Consider the following 15,197-nt stretch of genomic DNA (forward strand, 5'->3'; position numbering starts at 1 on the left):
ACTGTCTTATTCACTTAAGGATTGTGAATGGTTGTTACAATTGTGCAAAGACATGAAAATTCCTGTCAAATGTCCAATCCAGGTTTACCAGGACAACAAAGCATGTTTGGCTTTGCTGAATTCTGAAGGTTGTAAGCAAAGCACGAAGCACTTGCAATTAAAGTTGCAACATGCTAGGGAACGTATTCAAAAGGGACTCGTAACGGTGTCCTATATGCCAGGTAATGAAATTCCTGCTGATGTATTGTCCAAGATTGTATCAAGGGATCAACACTGTACCTATGTGCAGAAGTTGGGTTTGTACTGATATTGTACGAACACGCTGCCCAGTGATGTTCACAGAAAGGGGGAGGATGTTGGTTTCTGCTTCCTTCACTGAGCAGCGAAGTGCTTGTCACAAGACAATGTTTACATTCCACAGTCAAGTGCTGTTGGGTTTTCTCACGGGAAAGGAGACTGGATGTGACGTACACTGGTTTCCTGTTTTCACTGTTCTTTGCAGTTCAGTGTTTGATTCTCTCCGTGCTTTAGAGGAGAGAGGATGCCTTTCTCTGCTCCGGCAGAGGGAAAATGTTTTTCTGTAAATTACCAGCTTTGAAGTGTAAATAAAGTAATATAGAGCATGTTGGCACGTACTTTTCATCATTCCGCTGTGCACTGGACACTGCTTATCTCCAACATAAAATACCCATTGCTGGGAATGGCAGGTGCGGAGAACACTGCTGCACTCATGTCCTGCTTGTCAGTTTCCCATGGGCATGTGGTTGGTCACTGTGACAACAGGATGCTGCACTAGGTGGCCCTTTGGCCAGATCCAATGGGGCTCTTGTCTTCTTAGTAAAGAACACAAAGGCAGATGAAAATAATGCAGTTACCTGTTACCATTAGGTCAGATGCTAAAACAGCATGGTTTATTTGTAAACAAACATGTATTCTCCAGCCTTGTCTCTGCGCACCAATCAGAGCATGAGTTTATTTTACATAGGGTGTGGGGGTATAACAGGAACATATGGGACGGGAAGTAAATTCTTCTCACAATGCATTCAGAATGTCTCATCAGTATTTGTACTGAATTCTGATTTTACTACAAAATACTAGCTGCTTAAAGCTGTTGCCTGTTTCAGTAGTAATGAAGGCTGCAAAGGCATAGTCCTGGCTTATAACTGCACATATACATACATACATACATACATACATACATACATACCCACATACCCACATACCCACCCACCATATTTCTCTTATTGTAATTTGTTTTAAACTGTTTTTACCATTGTATTTAAATTGTTAAATTGTTGTAACCTGACCTGGGACTTTAGACTGAAGAGTAGGCAATTGATGATGATGATGATGACGACGATAATAATAATAATAATAAAATAAATAAATAAATAAATAAATAAATAAATAAATAAATAAATAAAATATAGGACATCCTGGTAAATTGAAAGATAATTGGCTCTTCTGGCTATACAGAAAAACACTAGGGGTTCCAAGTGGTGTCTGCTTATATTCCTGGGGGCCTCATGAGTTATGATGGGCAAGACTGGATTGATATTCAACAACTTGGTGCACCATACTATGACAGCTTTTCTAGGGAAGAACCCTGACTTCTTTCCGACATGGCATGGAAATGGAAGTGACATCAGTAAGACAGAGGACAGGGAGCTGGCACGTTGAATGCTGATCAAGACCTCTGAACTGGAAAATAAACACATTGCTGATTCCTCATTGCCAGAAAGATATAAGTGGCACAGTTAGTTTGTGTGTCAGTCCTGCACACTACTAAGTGTACAGAGTTAGCATCAACAGAGGATGGTTGATAAGTAATATTAATCTGAATCTGGTGCTTCCTATCAGTTCCCTAGGCCAAAGCATCTCTTTTAGCAGAAATTTTGATTCACGTAACCCCAGCTTCAAATAAAAATGCCGTTAGAAAGCTATTACTTGCAGCATGAATTCAGTGATTACTCAGTATTTTCTGATTCACTGACAGTTGCATCAAGCCAGAGAGCTGAAGAAAATTAGGTTTGAGCTTGAATGCAGGTGACTTGCTGCTGCAGAGACATTTGAGTGACTTTTGGCTTCATAGGTTGTTGTTTCAATTTAGAAACTCCAGTGTGGATGCAGAGTGGGTTTGTGGTGTTTATACACAGCTCCTTGTGAGCAGGATTGTCCCGTTCTTATCAGTATGTAAGGAAACTTCCCTGTTCAGAGCATTGTCTAGTAGTGTAGAGAACGGTATAGCACTGTTGATGTGTGCACGGTTAATTGGAACTCCAATGATTTTTTCATCAATTTCAATTTGTTATTAATTTCACAGTCAGCTTTTTTCTTTCTGCATATGAATAGTGAGATAAACTTCACAGTAATAGAAATAATAAAGCAATATCAAGAGTTGGAAGCTGGAGGGTCAACATCTTTGTAAGTGGCTTGGATGAAGGAATTGAGGGGACGCTCATAAAATTTGCAGATGACACCAAACTGGGAGGGGTATCCAATGCCGCAGAATACAGAATCAGAATTCAATATGACCTTAACAGATTGGAGAACTGGACCCAAACTAACAAAATAAATTTCAATAAGAACAAATGTAAGGTTCTCCCCTGAGGCAGGAAGAACCATATGCACAAATATAAGATGGAGGACACCTGGCTTGCCAGTAATACATGTGAAAGTGATCTAGTGGTCTTAGTAGACCACAAAATACTGGGGGTGGGGGCCAGGTAAGCCCCGCCCTGGATAATTGATCACATGACATGGTGCATGCACACCATTTGAACAGCAATTCTCATCAACTGCGGGGGCCTGCCCCCTCAAGTGTTTTATGGGGGGGACGACGAAGGGACTTTGGCCCCTAGGGTTTGGCTTTTAAATCTGAGTGCCACAATTTAAGAAGGATATTGAGAAGCTGCAACATGTGCAGAGGGTGGTGACTAAGATGGGTAGGGAGAAGAGAGGAAGGGGAATTCTTGTTGCACACGTTGAAATCTACTCGCATGATATTTGATAAACACAGGTTCTTGTATATTCTTGTAGTATAGTTTAATAATTAGCTCTTTCTTTCTCCTATGTTTGCAGCATTTGTCCTATGGTAATGGCAGCTTACGAGTTGACGCAGCCTTCCAGCAAACACTGTGGAGTGTAGCCCCCATCAGTTCAGGAAGTGAAGCAGCTCAAGGTAATATTGATAAGATAATAATGCTAATGCTAGTTGTATTATCAGTTAGCTGTTTCAATAATAATGGCCTGCAGATATTTGCTGTATTGAACAAGTATTTCAGGACCTTTATATTATTTTATTTAGGGATTGGAGGAAAGTGAGACAGATGGTACTGCCGCATGTCATAAAATCAGTCCTACTCAAGGACACTTGATTTTATAATGTGCAAAATGAATAAATAATAAGAGGGAATGCGCTGGATGATAGGCAGGTGGTTCTGTTGGCTTTTGATTTTTCTGGCATTCTCTTAGCCACCCACTCCCAACTCGTTCGTCATCTTGCTTAGTGTCTGCTTTTTTACATGTCACAAAAATCAGTACTGGGGGAGTGCACATTAGTGCTGACTTACAATATATCTGATTTCACTAGTGTGTAAAAATACCTTGGGGAAACCATGGATTCCTGGTTTGTCAGATAGCTTTTACTATGATTATATTTAATGATGTCTGCACTGAATCATAATTATGCTGTTAAAAGCTCTTATTTCTGTTTTGTGCGTGATCTGGTAGTAGCTTTTATTGAAAGCAAATAATCTTTATAGATTTTATCATACATTTACATTTCAATAATGTAATGTAAACACAATAGTGTTTCAGATTATTCTCTCCAAGAGTATGCAAGGCTTAAACCTTGATTAGTGCTGTTAAAAGATGGCTACTTTCCCCAGTAGCCTTGTTAAAAAGCAGGAAATCTGACTTTTGACACATAGACCGATGAGTGCTATCTTTTAACAGATCACTTACTGCACTTATTATTCTAGACATGACTTCAGATAGTGCCTGCAAAACCTTGCATGTGCACAGGGCACCCACAGGCTTAGTAAGTAGTGAATCCATTACTTCTATTCTTACTATAGCCCTTTTAACACCAAATAAAACAAAAAAAAACTAAAACTAAAAAAATTAGGAGACAGGGGTGCGGATTTAAAACCAGTACTATCGGGATTCTTTGAAATTGAATGGAAGTAGATATTTGCAGATTTTGGGCTTGGATTAATCCTAAAACACATAATGTTTGCCACCCCCCACCCCCCAATTATAGGTTACCTGATAGGAGGTGATGTACTGCGGTTGTTACATGGTCACATGGATGAATGTTTGACTGTCCCTTCAGGAGAGCATGGAGAAGAGCAAAGAAGGTAAATTTTATGATGGGAGGGGGAAGAGATGGTCTTGACAGGATACTGTGGACTGGGCCACTTGGTGTAACCCTAGGGTGTTCTGAGAAGGAACCAGCAAGAGGACTGCTGCACTTATCACTCCCTAAGCCCCATAGCTCTAGGAAAGGGGCTATGTCACAGGCACCATGAGGTGGGGAGACCTATTAGCAACTGACCAAGTGCATTGAGACCAGACTGACCCCTTGTCTGTAGCTGATGTCACTGGGTAAAACGCCAGCATGAAAAAAGTAAAATACTGTAGAAGGAACTGTTATTGCTCTGCTATCCTCTGGGAATTTGGGACTGTATTGCCTGGGGAAGTAAGTGTGAGATTGACCAAAGTCTAAGAAAGCTAGGCTTTTGCCAAGCTTGTCTTCATTTGGGGCTCACGTGGATCATGGAGCATTATTCATTGTGCCACTTCCCGAGGACAGTCCCACAAACAGAACAAGCAAAGAAATTCATAGGCTGGAATACTAATAGTGCAATCCTATATACTTGTCCTCAGAAGTAAGTCCCATTGAGTTCAGTAGGGCTTAATTCCAGGTAAGTATAGGATTGCAACTTTAGTTCTTTTTTTTAAAGCTGTACAGGTTGCAGTCTTGGTTACTCAAAAGCCTTCATTATACTTCCTTGCTTTATTTAGTTAAAACTGTTTGAGGACTTAAATCTGTTCAAGGATTTATGGTTAAAGCACATGGTAAATCACCTGCTTTGCATATTGGGTTCAATTCCCAGTATTTCCAGTTGAGAAGGACCTTAACTAGAAGAGCTGGGATCTTGGAAGAGACTTTGCCCAAGATCTCGGAAGCCATTGCCAAAGTACCAAAATACGGGAACTTCTTATGACCCCGTTCCCAAATCTAAATGTAATATCCTTTTAGACCATAAGCATGAATGGAAATCTTAGTTCTTGTTTTGAGCAGTTGTTCTATAACAGTGAGTATTAACAATAGTGTAGATTAAGAAGATACATGGTGGATTTTGCAAATACGTTTCTTGAAAATTGAGCCTGATCCTACTTGGGCTTCACAGTAAGGGGACCCACTGAAATGAATAAAGCTTGCTTTAGCCCAAGGCTTGTGGAATTGGTATTTTTGATACTTTCGTTTATTGAGAATAGAAGTGTCATTTTATTTTTTTTGTCATTTTTCTGTTGCCCATTGTACCTGGGGCTTGCCTAAGGGGTTGCTAATGCAGAGAGAAAGAGAGAGACCAGAGAGAGAATACTCTAGCAGCTCCTCTGTCACTTTATATGGAATCTATAGAGGGAGAATAAGCTGGAGCAGAGTCACTATGGGGGGCAGAAAATATTTTTTGCAAGAACATAGAGATATTTTTTCTTTCACTTTTCACATCCTACTCTGAGATTAATTAAATTCATTTATTTATTAATGGAACTTTTAGACCAAACTTCATTACAAAGAATCAAAGAATGGTTACCAGAATATTATAAAACACACTGGAAAATCACCACCACTACCACCATCACCATCCATTGGTTATAAGACCATCACCAGTATCCTAAAACCTATGATAGCCTAAACTTCAATCATCAAATGCTCAGGAGAACAAATAGGATTCCAGAAACAGGTCAAAACACATTAGTGTTGGTGTATATTATTCTCCTTCAGGTGGAAAGAATTCCACAGCTGGGGAACTATTGCAGAGAAAGCCCAGTCCTGCATTGTGGTCCTGCATACAACAGCTGAAAATGAGACATTAAAAAGGATCTGCTGCTGATCCCAATTTTTGGATTTGATGATATAGGGAGTGAAGCTAAAACAAATACCTCAGTCCCAGACCATGCAGGGCTTTATTAATCAGTTGTATCACCTTGAATTTGATCCATATATGTGCCCAGTTCAGACTCCACAAAATGGGAATAACAACAACAACAACAACAACAACAACAACAACAACAACAACAACAATAATAATTTATTTATACCCCGCCCATCTGACTGGGTTTCCCCAGCCACTCTGGGCGGCTTCCAAAAAAATATTAAAATACTATAATACATCAAACATTAAAAGCTTCCCTAAACAGGGCTGCCTTCAGATGTCTTCTAAAAGTCTGGTAGGTGTTTTTCTCTTTGACATCTGGTGGGAGGGCGTTCCACAGGGCGGGTGCCACTACCGAGAAGGCCTCTGCCTGGTTCCCTGTAACTTGGCTTCTCGCAGTGAGGGAACCGCCAGAAGGCCCTCGGTGCTGGACCTCAGTGTCCGGGTAGAACGATGGGGGTGGAGACGCTCCTTCAGACAGACATTGGGCTTTGCTCTAGTAGCTGCATTCTGCATCACCTTCAGTTTCAAGGGTAGTCCAGCGTATAGCACTTTGCAGTAATCTAAACAGAAGATTACCAGAGCATGCTTTACTGTGGCCAGTTTGTTTTTTTCCCAGAAACAGGCATAGCTGGTATGCCAGCTGAATTTGGAAATAGACATTACTCATCACTGAAACTAGCTAGGCATCAAGAAACAGTGCTGAGTATCCCTAGACCAGGCTTCCTCAACCTCGACCCTTCAGATGTTTTGAGACTACAATTCCCAGCATCCCTGACCACTGGTCCTGCTAGCTAGGGATCATGGGAGTTGTAGGCCAAAAACATCTGGAGGGCTGAGGTTGAGGAACCCTGCCCTAGATTATGAACCTAGTGAGTATGGCTTCATGCAGAACAGACTGTTCACCCAAATCTGTGACAAAGGAATTGCCCACCAGCAGTGCCTCTGTCTTGTCAAGATTCTGTTTCCGTGTATTGGTCCTCATTCAACTCATTACTATCCACAGGTTCTGGTTCTTTACCAAAACATCTTCATCTGGTTCAGATGGTGTGGAGAAATAGAGCCGAGTACAGTATCATTTGCAGATTTATTCACTGATAATATCATAAAACATCAGGGCATTGTGCAACAGTAAAACAAAAATCACCCTTAAAAACAATACATTGCACTACCCCTACCTGTTTCCCAGAACCAGGTAATCAACCAGAGTGAGCAAAACCTGGGCAAACAGCCAGATTGAAATTGGCCATGATAGGTCTGCTAAAGATTACAATAAAACGTGTTATAATTGGGACTTGTGTTGGTTAGTATGACACTGATTAAAGAGTGTTGGAAACACCAATGATGCAGGTTGATGCACCTGCCTCAGGGAACAAAAAATGCAAGAGGTGGTGTCCTGCCCTTCCCACCACTTCCATTACTGCTGGAACATGCCCTCTCTCATTTTGAAAACGCTCTGCCTCTCCTCCGAGTTTAGCTAGAAGGGGCATTCCTGTGTGTGTCATTCTCACTTGTCTTTCCTGCCCCAGGGCAGAGAAGACAAGCAGCAATGCTTTGAGGAATGTTCCAGCTTTCAGCAAGGGAGAGACATTCTAATGGTGGCAGAAGCTGTGGTGGGCTGTGGTAGGGGGAGCAGGAGATGGCATGTTCCTCTTTTACCTCAAGGGGAGAAAAAGGACAGGCCAGGTCAGCATTTCTGAGCCAGCAAGGTTAAATGACAATAAATTTGGTGGACTGAATGTTCATGTTCCAGCTTGTTTAAGCTGCTATCTCATGTTATCTGTTCCCTATATTTAAAATGGAAGCGATAGTTAAGTGCTTTTCTGAGTTGCTGAATATAAATAGAAGTGCTATATAAATTGGTGGTATAAAAAAATTCATAGAGAGGGAAAGTAATTAGTACTCTTCTCATCAGGAAAAGTGAAAATAGATTTCAGGGAATAAAAAAAAAAAGCCCCATTTCCACATGCTTATTTAACTGTACACAAGTTTAACGGATCCCACTTCAGAGCTGACAAGAAATACCAGGATGGCATGAGAAAGGTTTGGGCAATTTAAAATATGTGAACCCTAAATTATTTGAGGCTCAGTTATAGAATGATACCTAATAGTGATTGCTCCTTTAGTTATTGTTCTACAAATTATTTTATGCTGTCTCTATTCAAGGAAGTTTCTTTGCTGTCCATTATTACTCTTGGTTGGTTTTAATTATAGCTGTATATTTTAATAATTTTGCTGTAAGTCACCCAGGGAATGTTTAATGATGGACAGCTGTATGCATTTAATAAATAATAACACACAAAATGGAAATGCAGCTCCATTGCAAAGCTCTATTACAATCATATCTCTGATGAGTATGGTAGGATGATCAGCTCCCTATTTGAGCAGTTAATGTATCTTCTGTTACTCCCACCTGTTTTTCTATCAGGGAGCAAAAATACATTTTAATTAATTTATTTCCTGGGCTGCATTTGGTCAGAATTCTCATTTTAGTCTTCTATAAACACAAGCTACACTTAAACCTTTCCCCTGACAGGACTCAAGATAAGAGCAGCTAAAATTTAGGAAAAAACCCAATCATTAAGAAACAATTAAACGAGTCCTGGGAGGATTAAACATGGCTACTCCCAGACTTTGAAACTCCCTCCCTTTGAGAAGCTAGACTGAGTCTCTCCTTGCTTTCCTTCCACCGGCAAGTGAATACTTTCTTGTTCAAACTGCTTTTAATGAAAGGGCTGATGCTGCGCTGTTTTTATTGTAATTATTTGTCCAGTTTTAATAGGGGTGGGGGAAGGATGTCTGTAGATAGGTGGCTTTAATTCTATCAATGTTTAATTGTTTCTTAAAGTGATGTTTAATGGAGGAGAGGGGAGGCACTTCAAAGAGTAGTTTGGCAAACCCCTCTCTAAAGTGCCTCCCCTCTATTAAAAGGGACTGGGGGTTGGGGTGATCTGTGAGGGGAGGAATGGGTGAGGTATAAAGGGAGGGTTGCTGGTTTTGGGTCAGATTCAAAGTTCAAAGTGAGGAGGTGTTGCCTAGGTGTGGGAGAAGGGAAGTTGGCAAAAGAGTTGTTGGGTAGGCTGGGTTGCCAAGTGAAGCATGTGGGGTGGCAGCCCTAGTTAACAGTGCTCATATGTTAGCTTTTCTTGAATTTAAAATTGTGCTAAAAGTTTTGACACTGACAGAAGGATTGCTTAGCTATTTTTTTTTTAAATGATGAGGACAGACCCAAACCATGAGATTAAATCAAACCTAAATTGACAATAAATCCACCCCATTTTAAAAACATGCTGCTATGAGAGATAGGCAAACAATAAAGTCAGGTTTATAGGGTTCAGAAAAGCACAAGATACCACAACAATATTTCGTCAACCTGGAGTGCAAAGGTTTATCAGACTAAAATGAATCAATTTTTCTTCCAGCATACTGCATTTGGTTAATGACAGAGAGGCCTTTTCCTGCCTTTCTTTGGCAGAAAAAGCTCTCATTTATTAGATACAGGTTACCTATGTCAAAATTAATTGAAATACACTTGATTTCATAACAGTCGTAATGCGTTTAGGCAGCATATTTGTCTGTATGGTCAGACAAAGATGGTTTGCTTGAGAATATTTCTAAGGTACATTCGCTTCGATCAGAATTCATTTTGTCCCTCATCTCCGATGCCTAATTGTTACGTATTGCTATGCATATGTGGTTTCCTTTTTTTGACAGTTACAGGTTTCTGTTTCTTTAAGAAATGCAGACTATGGAATTTTGCACTTGTGCCTGCTTAGATCTAAATACACCTTGCTGAGAAGAAAAGCAAATGGTATCCTGCAGTGATAAATTAAGAAAGTGTATAGATTGTTTGGTACATAATTTGGAAGAAGAAGAAGAGTTTGGATTTGATATCCCGCCTTTCACTCCCTTTAAGGAGTCTCAAAGCGGCTAACAATCTCCTTTCCCTTCCTCCCCCACAACAAACACTCTGTGAGGTGAGTGGGGCTGAGAGACTTCACAGAAGTGTGACTGGCCCAAGGTCACCCAGCAGCTGTATGTGGAGGAGCGGAGACTCGAACCCGGTTCTCCAGATTACAAGACTACCGCTCTTAACCACTACACCATAACCTGGGTGGACAGGGGAAGTCATTGGCTGGGGGAGAAACAGCACAATGGTTCTATCCAGATTAGCTGCTTAAAAGCATGGATTCTTTAATGAGAGGCATGATATTTTTTATAGGGAAAAATTGAAGAAGGTTGTACAGTGGCATAAACCAAAATGTGTGTGAGCTGTAGCCCACCTTCTGAACCACAGAGTGCATGAAAAACTGCTGTTCTGCATGCACCCTGCCTTTCTGATTTTGAAAGGGCTAAGCAACCTCTCAGTTCAGTTTGGGGACTCAGCTACATTCGTAAAGATAAAGCGCTTTATATGCGTTATAACATATGTTAACTAGTTTTCCTTATATGAAGTTTACAACACGTTTAACTGAATTGCTTTTTTGACGTGTCTAGATGCAGCCTGGGTTTCTATTGGTGGGGCACTATAGTATATAGTGAAACCAGTAATTGTGAAGTAATGGCGCAGGATCTGATATTCTATCAGATGAAAAACTTTAAATAGCTTGATTTACAGTTCAAACATACCTCTGGCACTATGTTGTTACTTTCTGCAAAGTTCCTAAATGGGAATAGTAAGCTGAGAAATAGAAACATATGGCACAGTAGGTCGATAGTATTTGTGACAGCAGTAGCTATTTCATTTAAGACTGCAGTAGTGAACCCAGTTGTATCCTCACCAGTTCAATGAATTCAGTAGGACAGACATATACACGTGAAAGGAACTGTGTCTTGTCTTAGATGCATTTTATTCAGGCCTTTTTCTTCTGTACTGATAAATAAAAACTTATGTATCTTTTTTAATTATCTGCATTGGAGCCTATGCAGTTCTCTGACAAGCTTTTCCCTCATGGTTATTAATTAGTGCTAGGGGAATATAAAGTAATAATTCAATTTTTATTCCATGTAACTAATTTGTTGTTTTAATTAAATGGAATAGATTCAGTGATCTGGGCTCCTTGTTTAGATTTAGCCATGGGCTGGCCTTTGCAATTTCCTAATTTACATCACACAAATATGATTTTTTTTTTTAACCACAACAGAATAAATTGGTAGAAATTTGATTGGGTCTGCTGGGCTCCTACATACCTGTCCCAGTAGTGTAACTGCATATGTTCAGCAGAGAAGTAAGGAATACTCATAGGAAGCTTTAAGATCAAGGGAAATGTTGAGTTGTCTATAGGATTGTAGTGAATTCTCAGCAAATTACCAATTTCCATACCCTAGTTCAGAGGTGGTTAGCCCAAGAGGTTTTTTTGTGGTCTACTAATACCCTATATTTGTTATTTGAAGAAGAAAAATATTGATGGTTCCTGTAGGTCTCCTGCTGTGGTGCCATGATGCCTAAAGGTTTTTTGTTTACAGCTGTCAACTCCCTTGTTTATCCTTTAAAATAATAATTTTTAAAAATCTGACTACTCTCATTAGCACCTGTCGTGATGCCTAAAGGTTCTTGTGACCCCACATTACCCACAAATTTGTCCTTGAATTTAATTTGCCACTCCAGCTTTTACACTCCAGCCATTTCCACATTTACTTATGATCCCTTGGAGGGTTGACCATGGCTCAATGTGGTACGCAGCCCCCAAAAGCTTGGTCACCTCCTTAGTTGGTTTTTGTAACAAGACAGTTAACATTACAGGCAAGAAGAAGGGGTTGCTTTTTGTTTTCATTGGAGATTATAGAAACAGGAATATACCGGTATTTATTGGAGCTGACCTTTCATCTGAACTGCGCAGGCTTCTCAATTACTGTCCAAACAAGAAAATAAGCATTAATTGAAACCTCCTGCACAACCATGGCAACATAGGTTTAGCTGACACTGGTTCCTGCCAAAAATGGCCTTGGTAAAGTGTCCCTATAGTGCACCCTTCAGAGATATTCATGGGCTCAACATGTTTGATGGTTCCTCATAGCAGCTTCCTCACTCATGAGCTTTCTCCCTTTCCCTCATATTTATTCCACCTGTCAGGTTTGTCTTGGGATGCTCTTAGTTCACTTCTCAACTGTACACTGTTTCTTACACAGCTTCCCCTTCCCTGGGTTCTAGGGGAACTTGCAAGGGAAATTACTTTAGTCTCTTATTTTCCTGGAAGGAAAGAGTACTAGAATATGAACAAAACCTGTCTAATATATAGTAATATGTTGTACAATAGCCATATTTGTGCACTTTTTCATTATAAGAGAGAATATCTATGGAGAAATATTCATTTGATTAAACAGATCTCAGAGAAATAAACTGGACACTAGTTAGATGTGATCATGCCAGCCCTACCTAACTAGTAAAGGTAGCTTACCAAAATATATAATATATCTTGGAATTCAAATCTTTCAGTAGGATATCAGCTGGAAAGAAAGCCACAAGAGACTGGAAATGGACAGCAGATTTTTAAGAGAGCTGAAAGTTGAGTGGTATTGCTTTGCTTGGTGTTTATCTTTCTATTGCCTCTGGTGAAAGCAGGATGGATGTGGGCACATTAGGATCAGCAGTTTCTCTTTGAAGAAACTAAATCAGCTCTCTCTAAAACACTATCAGCTATTTTCAGCCTAAAGGTCTGGGGAACTCAGAAAATTCCTCTTGTGTTGCAGAACAGTCCATTATGAGGGTGGAGCCGTGTCGATTCATGCTCGTTCTCTTTGGCGATTGGAGACTTTGAGGGTTGCGTAAGTAAAGAACCTTTGATACAAAGCAATTCCATTATGGCAACAAATGTCCCCACTCTTTAAAATGCAAGCTTTCTCTTGAGAAATTTTTTGTGTTTATGCTGAAAGACTGATGGCAATTTGGAAATGTACTTATTTACCCAAGTCATAATCTACAATTTTGCCCTTTGAAAGTTCCACATGGAATTGATTTCCAATATGGGTTTGTGACGCTATTACAGTTGTCAGATAGGTGTCAGTTTCAGGCTTTTCCAAATGCTGATTTGGGACAAGTTCCACAAAATTGATAATATTAATCCGTAAATGCCAGCACCTGTGGGAAAAAGTTGTACTATAAAGCTGCAGCTGTTTATGTTCATGTTTTCTGATGGTACCAGAGCCAGGCTAATGGAACAACATTTTTCTGCTTTTGGCTGTTTGGGAATTAAAACTGACCTTGAGAATTCTAGTGCAGTGAATGAGAAATAGGTTCCTTTACATTTCCCTTGTGTATTTTTTTTAGAAGTGCATTACCTTCTTACCTAGGATTGCATAGTAGCTGTTAGGTAGGTGGTCTAACAAATGAAAGCCTACAATCCAGGCTAACACATATTCTTGACAGCACCTCCAGCCATTGGAAGATACTTGACAGAGGAATACTTACCTAAATTTCAATTTAACTGTGATATTTAGTCATCTTTATAGATAATACAAGAAACATACAAGAAATGCCTTGCAATTGTCAACAGTATCCAACTGCTCAGTTCTCCTGCTGGTTATGAAATCAGCATTGGCGTGTGCTAATCTTCACACATACTCACACCTCTTTTACAATCGGTGCATGTTATAGGCCAAATTGATGTCTTATGTGAGGATTGTGTATTTATTGTGACTAGGAGCCTCATTGACTTAAACGGAACTCGGTGTTCTGCAGCCCCCTATTGGTAGCACAAAAGAAATGTGCTGAACTAAGGAGAAGCCTTGCTATTTGCCTTTTTCAGTCTGAGATGGATGTACAAAGTACAAGCAAAAGTATGCACCTGCGAATTCCAGTTGTGTTTCCTAAGTTGTAATGAAACGATGCCGTGTGTGGGGGTGTGGAATTCTGTTCTTGGAAGAATTTAGAAGATTCTCTGAATGTGCAAGTAGAAGTATCAAATCACCTGACTGGCTTCGCTGCCTTGAAGCTTTTAGGTGTTAGGTGACATGGTTATGGCAGCACATTTGTTTTTCCAGCTGCTGCTAGTGAGACTTCCAATACTGAGCTCTCCATCTTTCCTGTTGTCTTCATAAGCCACATAATTGTCTTGCTATAGTAGGCCTTTCAGGAAAAGAAGGATGCAGCCTTTACATGAAGTGGTGTCTTCCACCTGTTGAAATAATTCATATGTTTTTGAAATGGGGAAATAGAACATCTTGGATGCAGCATTTCCAGATGCCTCCACATACATGAAATAGAGTCCACCCAGGTGTCTCTTGTGAAAGCTTCAAATCTCCTTTTCATTTCAATTAGTTCTTGTGGTCTGCAAGCCATTCACCTTGATGCAGAGCTCTCTGTGCATTCTGATATCCACATGGAACACTTGTGAATGAGTGCCCCAAATCTGTAATGATAGACAAATAAATCTATTGTCCCAAATAATTCACCTCTTGATCTGCTACCTCTGTTGAGATGAGCATGTAGCCTTTGCTGGCAGCTGGCTTCATGTGTGCATTAAAGTTATCTTGCCTAAGAAATCACTGCTATGCCAATGTGCCATTCATTCTGAAAGTAAAATTAAAACGTTAACTCAATAATTGAAAATATTGTTGTTTTTATAAAATTGAGTTCAAATTATTTATTAAATCATCTTTCATATTTTGTTTGACATTTAGCTATGGAATGTTACATGATCTAAGAATGCAAATTTGAACCTTTTTTAGGTGGAGTGGAAGTCACATTAGATGGGGCCAGCCGTTCCGATTAAGGCATATAACAACAGGGAAGTATCTGAGCCTGATGGATGACAAGAGCCTTCTTCTAACAGACAAAGAGAAAGCTGATGTGAAATCTACAGCCTTTTGTTTTCGGTCTTCCAAGGTAGAAAACTCAAGTGCAGTGACAGATAGTGTAAACTTGATGGAAACATTACCATTTCCAGTTGAACTATAATTTTTTAGCAGTTACGCTGTGCATGCTTGTAGCATTCTCTCTATGAAATTAAATAGCAGTGGACCATGAAAGTACACAGAGGTGCAAGTTGTGAAAGCAGATCTTAGATCCGGCTCCTGCAATTGTCTTTCAAT

The 15,197-nt window shown here is 39.9% G+C and overlaps 1 protein-coding gene across 14 annotated transcripts in view; it reads left to right on the top strand.

Annotated features, from left to right (window-relative positions):
* The window catches only part of RYR2 (ryanodine receptor 2), a 249,060-nt gene that overhangs the window by 72,315 nt on the left and 161,548 nt on the right, over positions 1 to 15,197 (top strand). For all 14 annotated transcript variants that reach the window (XM_083731885.1, XM_083731893.1, XM_083731891.1 and 11 more), the window contains 4 exons: positions 3,082 to 3,181; positions 4,265 to 4,361; positions 12,858 to 12,932; positions 14,835 to 14,991. In XM_083731885.1, coding sequence (XP_083588011.1) covers positions 3,082 to 3,181; positions 4,265 to 4,361; positions 12,858 to 12,932; positions 14,835 to 14,991 — 429 coding nt within the window. The remainder of the gene's footprint in view (positions 1 to 3,081; positions 3,182 to 4,264; positions 4,362 to 12,857; positions 12,933 to 14,834; positions 14,992 to 15,197) is intronic.

Source organism: Podarcis gaigeae (assembly GCF_964106915.1).
Source record: "Podarcis gaigeae genome assembly, chromosome: 3".
Taxonomy (NCBI): Eukaryota; Metazoa; Chordata; class Lepidosauria; order Squamata; family Lacertidae; genus Podarcis; species Podarcis gaigeae.